At 40.2% G+C, this 10,070-nt stretch overlaps 1 protein-coding gene across 1 annotated transcript; it reads right to left on the reverse strand.

Annotated features, from left to right (window-relative positions):
* Positions 1–758: 758 nt before the first annotated feature.
* LOC131948285 (uncharacterized) lies at positions 759–7,518 on the reverse strand. The gene is made up of 3 exons (XM_059310181.1): positions 7,434–7,518; positions 1,334–6,169; positions 759–837 (listed from the first exon to the last, which is right to left on the reverse strand). Exons 1-2 carry the CDS (start codon positions 7,495–7,497, stop codon positions 1,350–1,352), a joined length of 4,884 nt encoding a protein of 1,627 aa, XP_059166164.1. The 5' UTR covers positions 7,498–7,518; the 3' UTR covers positions 759–837; positions 1,334–1,349.
* Between the last annotated feature and the right edge of the window lie 2,552 nt (positions 7,519–10,070).

The following is a 10,070-nucleotide window of genomic DNA, read 5'->3' on the forward strand; positions in this document are numbered from 1 at the left end:
CACTTTTTTTTCACCCCCACCCATAAAACTGGTGGCAGTCACTTCTTTTCACCCCCACTCTTACCTTTACATTCGATAAGATGTGTTATTCTTATCGTAGGTAGATTTCTCAAATTTTTAAATAGTGTTTAAAAATATAAGTAGTTTGATTTTATTTTGATGTTACTTACCTTCATCTCCTCTTTATATTGGTAGATAATTTAAGTTATGTTAGTCTGTAATCTCATGTTTTTGAATGCATTACAATGCCATACATTCGCTGGGTAGGAATGTTTAGATTTCTGTTGAGTACACTACGTGGTATTTTTCTGGAGTCTATGTGTTTAAAATCGGAGATGCGACGCCCTGGTGGTAACGTGCGTTTGGTATCCCAGACATCCCCATGGTTCGTCTTGCAGTGGGCGTTGCAGTGTACATTAATACAGAGGCGTAGCGGCCTTTCCCGGCGCCCGGGATAAACTTTAAATTTGCGCACCCCCCCCCCCCCCATATATTTTTTATATGTATAATTCAAAATACCAGCTAAAATGAGCTTATTTTGGCACCCCTAGAGTCGGCGCCCGGGGATATATGTACCCCCCACCTCTCTACGCCTTTGCATTAATAAGAAGACGGTGGATCTGGTTTTAAAATCAATAAGTAATGATTGTTTCTTTCCTGCAAATCCCCATTATATGTAGGTTCTAGTAATTTAAAAAAAAAAGATATTGAAATAAACACAAATACAGTGTCGATTTATTATGTATTTATTTTTAGAATGAATTTAAGTGCATTTTTGGTAGTTGCATATCTGAAAGTTAAATTAACAGAGAACTTTCATCAGTAGGTTGCAGATTGCTGAAATATAATACAAAAAATAATATTAGATTACAATAACATGGGATTATGTTCATTCAATTTTTTTTTTGTGTAGATAACAATTCAAACGAAGAGAAAATAAACTGATACAAAATGATTATGATAATTCTTTCTTACCTAATTTTGAACATTCTAATTGATATATGAGATATTGTGTGACTTCATAAATGTAAACATTTTCTTAAAAAAATACCGGTAAAATAATAGCTTAAATTATAAGTTAGGTTTCTTAAAATTAGTATTGCATTGGGTCTCTTTGTATGTAAAGTATAGTGTACTACTATAAAACATTTACATTAAAAAATGTATTCTACTTATTTTTTTTTAAATATGTTAGGTAATCGACATCTCTAGTTCGTATTCTAACCAGCTACGTATACAGATATCCTCTGTTTTGGTAAAGATGTAACGTAATCTAAAACTCAAGTTCGCATTTTACCCACCTAAATCCACACATATCTATCCGTCCACTTACCTACAACAGCACATGTTTATCTTCCTTCTGGGAACAGCGTGTTCACTTCTGAACCTGCGACCCCTACAGCACCGTGAGCCAGGCCACCTACTGTGTTCCACAATCCGCCAAAAAGACCAGCCCCAACATTCCCTGCGCCAGCTACAATGTTGCCAACAGCATTGCCAGTCGCTCCAACAACTTGACCAACAGCATTTCCTGTCGCGCCGACAACTTGACCTACAGCATTTCCTGTCGCGCCGACAACTTGACCAACAGCATTGCCTGTCGCGCCGACAACTTGACCTACAGCATTTCCGACACCACCTACGATATCTCCAGCAATACCAACAGCACCTTCCACGCCTGCCTTTAGCTTGTTCAGCAGCGACCAGCCAGCTTCTCCATCAATCCTTAGAGTACCAGACAGACCTGCGGCTAAGTCGCCAAGAGAGACTCCCAGCTTAACAGAGACACCTTTCGCGAACGCCCAGGCTCCATCCAAAGCTCCAATAAGAGATGCAACAAAATCGTCCACGGAGGCTTGAATCTTAAATCCTTTAGCGTCCCATAAACCTAGAACTTTGTTTAAAACTCCACCAGACGTACTTCCTAAGCTGACAACCAAGTTTCCAAATTTGTAGTATACAGGCTTTGAGAAATCGATCTTCACTCCAGCATTGATTGAAACATAGCCATTGATATTCCCAAACGCATCAAAAGTTGGCTTTACTAAAATTCCGGCTTGACTTATAATATCACAAACGGCGCTCACGTCAGCTTTACCTTTCAGTTTTGATTTCAAATTACCCCAGAAGTTCCAGGATGTTTTCAGTGCGCTGCCAAAATCAAATTTCCCTTTGAATGGGTAATCAAGATTGAGCTCAAAATTATTAAACAATGAGCCGATAAGCTGTGCGGCTGTGTTCAATGCTCCGCCTACAGCGTTGCCTAGGGTTCCAACAGCAACACCAAGATTTGAAGCAGCCTCTCCTGCTAATTCTGCAGCACCCTCAAACGCCCCAGACAAAAAGTTAACAAATTTGTCAATAGCGCCTTCTAATTTGATTCCTTTAGCATCCCAAAGTCCAATAATTTTGTTGCGAACTCCTGATGTCGAGCCACCCAAGTTAACGATGAAGTTGCCAAACTTGAAGTAAGCTGGTTTCGAGAAGTCATCAAATCCAGCTCCCAAATTGATTGAAACAAAGCCAGCAATGTTTCCAGATGCGTCAAAGTTTGGTTTAACTGCCTCTCCAACGCTGCCAATAATTTCACCGATAGCATTGGCCACGCCACCTACTTTTCCTTTAATATTTGCATTGAAATTGCTCCAGAAATTCCACGATCTTCCAAGGGCGTCGCCTAGATCAAACTGTCCAAATGTGTTTTTCGGATCAAACTTAAAAGCAAACTTACTCCTCAGTCTATCAGCAAAATTAGCCGCAATGTTAGCTGCGCCACCAACGACGTTACCAACTGCTCCAGCAGCCGAGCCTAGAGCCCCTCCAGCAGCGTTGGCTACATTCCCTACAGCATTAGCAACTCCACCGGTAGCAAACTTTAGACCGTTTCCAACATTGTTCCAAAACGACCAATTGGCCTCAGCAGCGTTTCCCAATGAGCCTGCAATGCCACCAGCAAGATTTCCTAGAGCCCCACCAACATTCGATACAACATTCCCAGCGATGTTTCCAGCCACATCCAGCGCTCCACCAACTAAATTTCCAGCGACATTGACAGCTCCGCCGAGTGCATTGCCCAGGCCTTGAATGATAGCCCCGAAGTTGTTTGCTGTATCTGCCGCTAACTCACCAGCAGCCTCAAAAGCCCCAGTCAAAAAGTTTACAAACTTGTCAATAGCGCCTTCTAATTTGATTCCGTTGTGGTCCCAAAGTCCAATAATTTTGTTGCGAACTCCCGTTGTCGATCCACCCAAGTTAACGATGAAGTTGCCAAACTTGAAGTACGCTGGTTTTGTTAAGTCATCAAATCCAACTCCCAAATTGATTGAAGCAAAGCCAACAATGTTTCCATTGAAGTCAAAGTTTGGTTTAACTGCCACTCCTACTTTCCCGATCAATTCCCCAAGTGCACTGGCCCCTCCACCAACTTTCCCCTTCAATTTGCCTTTCAAATCTCCCCATGAATTCCAAGATCTTCCGATGGCATCTCCGAGATCAAACTTCAAAAACGTGTTGGAAGGATCAAATCTAAATCCAAATCTACTTCTCAGTGTGTCGCCGATGTAAGCAGCAGCTTTAGCTCCACCATTCAGCAGACCAGCTACACCTTCGACCGCTCCACCAAAAAGGTTTCCAGCTAAATTTCCTATCGCGCCTCCAACATTCGATACAACATTTCCAGCAGTGTCAATGGCACCTCCCACAGCAGCGCCAAGACCACCCACAGCATTTCCTACCAAATTCACAGTCGCATCAAGTGCTCCTGACAGAGAAACTACAAAGTCGTCAACGGATCCATCTTCATATTTGCTTCCCTTAGCGTCCCATAAACCAAGAACTTTGTTCCTAACTCCACCAGCTACGTTTCCTAAGCTTACAATCAAGTTTCCAAATTTGTAATACAAGGGCTTGGTTAGATCAAGACCTTCGGCGCGGATGGACACGTAACCCTTGATATTTCCTAAACCATCAAACGTTGGCCTAACTAGTTGCCCAGCGTTATGTATAAGTTCTCCAATTGCATTAACCGCTCCTCCGACTTTTCCATTGAACCTGTTTTTCAAATCGCCCCAGAAGTTCCAAGACGTTTTAAGAGCGTCACTAAATTCAAATCTGCCTTTAAATGGATAATCGATTTTGTAATACAAATTATTAAACAGAGATCCGAGGACATCGCCGGCGACATTGACTGCACCACCTAGAGCACCACCAACATTTGATACAACATTCCCTGCGAGGTTTCCAGCCGCATCAAGCGCTCCTCCAACTAAATTTCCGGCGACATTGACAGCTCCACCGAGTGCATTGCCCAGGCCTTGAATGATAGCCCCGAAGTTGTTTGCTGTATCTGCCGCTAACTCACCAGCAGCATCAAAAGCCCCAGTCAAAAAGTTCACAAACTTGTCAATAGCGCCTTCTAATTTGATTCCGTTGTGGTCCCAAAGTCCAATAATTTTGTTGCGAACTCCCGTTGTCGATCCACCCAAGTTAACGATGAAGTTGCCAAACTTGAAGTACGCTGGTTTTGTTAAGTCATTAAATCCAGCTCCCAAATTGATTGAAGCAAAGCCTACAATGTTTCCATTGAAGTCAAAGTTTGGTTTAACTGCCGCTCCTACTTTCCCGATCAATTCCCCAAGTGCACTGGCCCCTCCACCAACTTTCCCCTTCAACTTGCCTTTCAAATCTCCCCATGAATTCCAAGATCTTCCGATGGCATCTCCGAGATCAAACTTCAAAAACGTGTTGGAAGGATCAAATCTAAATCCAAATCTACTTCTCAGTGTGTCGCCGATATAAGCAGCAGCTTTAGCTCCACCATTCAGCAGACCAGCTACACCCTCCACCGCTCCACCAATCACGTTTCCGGCCAAATTTCCGAGAGCACCTCCAATATTCAGTGCAGCATTACCTGCGGCTCCCACAGCTTCGCCTACAGCTAGGCCAAGATTCCCAACAACGTTTTCAGCCGCGTTAAAAGCTTTTGTAAGAGCGTACGTCAAATCATCAACGCCTCCTTCGACTTCATAACCAAATCGGTCCCAAACACCAAGTATGTTATTCCAGCCTCCACCGACAGAACTTCCCAAACTGATGATCAAGTTTCCGAATCTGTAATACACAGGTTTTGATTGGTCCCAATTTCCGTCTACTTTGATGGACACGTACCCCGCAATGTTGCCTAATCTATCAAATGTTGGTCTTACTGCTTCACCAACTGAGCTGATGATATCTCCAATTGCATTCGCCACTCTTTTACCTTTTCCAGCGAATTTTACTTTCAAGTCATTCCAGAATCTCCACGACTTGCCAAGTGCGTCGCCAAAATCAAATTTTCCATCAAACTCATCGTCCCAGGTCAAGCCAAGATTATTTATAGCCGAGTCAATAAGTTGCCCTGCTGTAGCTACAGCCCCTCCGACAGCACTACCCACACCTTGAACAGCAGAACCAGCCAAAGACCCTGCAGCCTCTACCGCTCTAGCAAGCGACGTTGAAAAACTATCAGCAACGCCTTCAAGCTTGTTGCCAAACTTATCCCAAACACCCACGACTTTATTGCGAGCACCGTTCACCGCAGCTCCTAGACTTACAACCAAATCTCCAAACTTGTAGTACACGGGCGCTGACAGATCCACGTTTAAATTGCCTTCAACATTGACTGATATATACCCGACAATTTTCCCAGACCTATCAAACGTTGGTCTAACCAACTCGCCCGCATTTTGAATGATTTCACCAATAGAGTTGGCCGCGCCTCCAATCTTGCCTTTGAGTCTTCCGCCCACCTCTAACCAGTAGTTTCTAGCTTTACCCAAAGCATCATCGAAGTTAAATTTCCCTTCAAAAGCTTTACCCAAGGAGATGCCGAAATTCCCCACAGCTTCAAGTCCGCCTTTGATAACGTTTCCAGCACCTTCAATGACGGCCCCTGGATCAAGGTTCACCTCAATGGAACCGGAACCTTCACCACCACCAAATAAACTGCCGATGACGTTGCCGACACCTGTGACCGTGTTGCCTACAACATTGCCGGCGGCGTTGGCCACACTAGCCACGCCCCCTGCCGTGCCGGCCACCACATTTCCGGCAAAGTTCCCTACGCCTGCGATGCCACTTGCTAGACCGGAGGCAGTGCCCTTCACAACATTGGCTAAATTATCAAAGAGACCTACGAAAATCAAATCAAAATTTATATTATTAAAACATATTTCTGCAAATATGTACTTCCACAACCTGTAATTGAATAAACGCTTGATTATTTTCTGTTTAGTTAACTCACTAATCCATTTTCAAAAGAATGTGTAAAACGTTATATTTAGTTCTTTTTCTCAATATTTCCATTAAAAGAAATTAGGTGGCCATCTATACGAGGGATTTACTATCCCCATCTATAATCAGGTACCCACCTTAGCTGGGTTGACTGAACGTTGCCACAGTTAATTTTTTTTTTTAAATTATACTTTGTCTATACGTTTGTATTGATATTTATAATACTTTTACATATTTTTTAGAAATAAAAGCTAAAAGTTAAACGAAACCGAGGTTAACTTCCTTTTTTGCGACTCTCGGCTGCCCCTTGTCCTATTTTGTATTGTACTAGGAAAAAATGCTTTTAGTTTTTGGGTTGGATTGTTGTCAAAATAAATTTTTACAATAGCCGGAATAATTTTATAAATATAAATTGACGAATTACATAGTGTATCAGATCTCTAAAGATACTATTTAGTTATTTGTTATGGACTAATCATAACCGAGAAACCCAAAATGTGGTGGCTTTTTTTTTCGTATAAATTATATTTTAAAAACTGCGTTTATAAATTATGATAACAGTTTTTTCTTTTTTAAAACGATTTAATACCTTTAATATAATTTTTGTTCAGGGAAAATTTTGATAAGTTTTTAAACAAATGATCAACAGAAGCTTACAAGATAGTAGTTTTACAATAGACCACAGGACAAAGTAACAACGATATTTATCAGCTAATAAATGGACTACATATTTTAGGAAATTAGTAACCTTGTTGTAATTATTGTACTGTTGCATTAAAGAAAAGAGTCATTTCGTGTTTTATCGTTTTTCAGACGCAATAATATGTAACAAAGCGTATGCTTCTAATAGGTTTTTACAAAATATATGTTTAAAGCATAATTTAAGAAATAAATTTGAAAACTAATTTTACTAAAACTTGTTAAAAACATGTTTAACAAAACATGTTAAATAACATGCAACGTAGCATGTTTGGAATAGGTTTAAAAACATATGTATTCAAAACATTATTTTAAAAAATCATTTGTTTGAAAACTGTTTTAATAAGATATGTTTAAAAAATGTAATAGAAAAATGTGTAAGAAAACATGTTTAAAAAAAACCCATGTGTTTCAGAACATTTTAAAAAAAAGACAAGTTTTAGATTGAATGTGTAAGTACTCACCCCAGCTGTTGACTGGGCTTGGGGCTACCAACAGCGTCACTAAAACCAACGCCAGAAACTTCATTGTTTGCTATTGACTGGATGCCGCCTGGTGAAATTTCATTCGTTAAAAAAAATATTTAAAAAAAAAGTTTGTAAACAAAATGCATCACTAAGGCCCAATGTAAATATTTAAACTCTTACCATGATGCATCAAAAAAGGTTAATGAAAATGCATCTTCTTATTAACTAATAGAAATATATTTCTAAAAACAAAACGATTTTTAAATACTTACCTAATGGAAGACCAAAGTGAACCTGTTTTACCAAGGCAGTAAGCACGTTTGTCTTATAGTCGATGGTACTTTATATACATTTTTATGTAAATTAATTAGCGCTAATTTGGAACGTTGTCAAAAGAGTTCATAGTGAGTTAATTGCTGAGGATCGCTCTTACCGTAACTTATTATGATAATTACTATAAGTGGGAGGTAATTTAATCCGGCTTTATTGTTCGAATTACAAGAAATTCTGAACATTTTTTTAACAAAAGCGTCGACGTAAGGGAATTTTCATAATCAACATTTTGTATTGTTTCATTCTTTATTGTTTCTTATAATATCGTCATCGTTTTTATAGAAAGTAGAGAGTAAAATCTTTAATTTTCTTCGTTTGGAAACAAAATTTAATGAAAGGAAAAGAGTTTAAATGGATTCAATATGTTAACTGGTATTTTGGTGATATTTGGGGTGTGGATTTCTTGTCTTTCTTTTAAGAATTTAAATTAAACCCTCAAACCAAAAGTTTTATTACATTCTTGAGTTTGTTTTGTTTTATTAGTATGCTAAAATAACAAGACACGTGTATATGTAACATCTTGGTTAAAAATGATAACGTGTTTACTTTTGTGTACTTGGATACATTGATTAACTAATTTGTAAAATACAATGCATAAATTATGTTAGGACTAAAAACGAAAAAGGCTAGCATAGCGTTTTTCTCTTAAAAACTATGAAATCTGTCAAACTATCTCTTAATCTACAAAAAGAAGAAAAAACACAACACAAAATGTTTATCTGCAATTAGATAATGACTTTCATCAAGTCTCATTTTTTCACACGTGTTGTGTTGTGTCGATTCGCTTAGCTCGGTTAAAATTACGCTCTCGGGTGAAAAACTATTCTGAGTTAATTAGGACTCATTAAGAGAAAATAAGCAATTATCTTTTGTTTGAAATAGTTCAGCGAGATGAGACAGTAGGTCGCATCTAGTTGGCGCCTGACGTACGTGCCGCAGCTGTTGCAGGGCGTTAGACTCTCGCGTGAACACCACGTGATCAGAGGTTGCCTACTTTACATACACTCCTCGGTCAACACGCTAATCCCCACACCCTCACCCTATAACCATTAGCTATAACGCATTTTCCTTATATCACACACTTATCCTCCTACCCTCCCCCTTACATCCTTAACTAGCTCTCCTCCCCCACCCCTATATCGTCGTTCGCACTATCCTTATATCACACGCTTATCCTCCCACCTACCCCCTACACCCTTAACTCTCCTTCCTCCACCCCTACATCATCGTTCGCACTATCCTTGTATCATACTCTTACCCCCACACCCTCCTCTTTACACAATCTTCCTCTCACTACTTCCTCCTCCCATCCCCGCTTCAAAGTTCCCCACAATTTCACACACTTCCCACTTCCCACAGACGTCCTCCTTTACACACACCCACACACCCACACTTCACCACACATTATTTTACACCCCCGACCTTCCCATAACTCTTCTTGGCTCAACGTTTTTCAACACCCTTATCCTTTATCACCATCTCGGTCCATCTCTCACTTTCTACCACACCCTCCTCATTCCACAATCTTTTTCAACACCCTTATCCTTTATCACCATCTCAGTCCATCTCCCACTTTCTACCACACCCTCCTCATTCCACAATCTTTTTCAACACCATTATCCTTTATCACCATCTCAGTCCATCTCCCACTTTCTACCACACCCTCCTCATTCCACAATCTTTTTCAACACCCTTATCCTTTATCACCATCTCAGTCCATCTCCCACTTTCTACCACACCCTCCTCATTCCACAATCTTTTTCAACACCCTTATCCTTTATCACCATCTCAGTCCATCTCCCACTTTCTACCACACCCTCCTCATTCCACAATCTTTTTCAACACCCTTATCCTTTATCACCATCTCAGTCCATCTCCCACTTTCTACCACACCCTCCTCATTCCACAATCTTTTTCAACACCCTTATCCTTTATCACCATCTCAGTCCATCTCCCACTTTCTACCACACCCTCCTCATTCCACAATCTTTTTCAACACCCTTATCCTTTATCACCATCTCAGTTCCTTCCCCACTTTCTACCACACCCTCCTCATTCCACATTTTTTTCCCACTCTCATCCTTAATCTCAATTTCATTCCCTATTTCATATCTACCACACCAATACCACCGGTCATTCCCATCATTACACTCATTATCTCCTTCTACTACATCCTTATCTTATTACACTCTTATAATCATACATGTTCCTCCTCTCACACATTATGCTTCTATCCCCCCTACACCATCTTCCAACCCCCCTCCTCCCAGGATTGTGGTAGTTCCAAAATCGTCCTTCTTA

Source organism: Physella acuta, unplaced genomic scaffold, assembly GCF_028476545.2.
Source record: "Physella acuta isolate Inbredline_101_S28 unplaced genomic scaffold, ASM2847654v3 ptg000003l, whole genome shotgun sequence".
In the NCBI taxonomy this organism is placed as follows: Eukaryota; Metazoa; Mollusca; class Gastropoda; family Physidae; genus Physella; species Physella acuta.

Excerpts from the sequence above, each read along its gene's own strand:
- LOC131948285 (XM_059310181.1), bottom strand. The coding sequence starts at position 7,497 with ATGAAGTTTCTGGCGTTGGTTTTAGTGACGCTGTTGGTAGCCCCAAGC. Across the intron at positions 6,170-7,433 it reads AAGCCCAGTCAACAGCTGGG|GTCTCTTTGATAATTTAGCC; the intron begins GTGAGTACTTAC and ends TGATTTTCGTAG.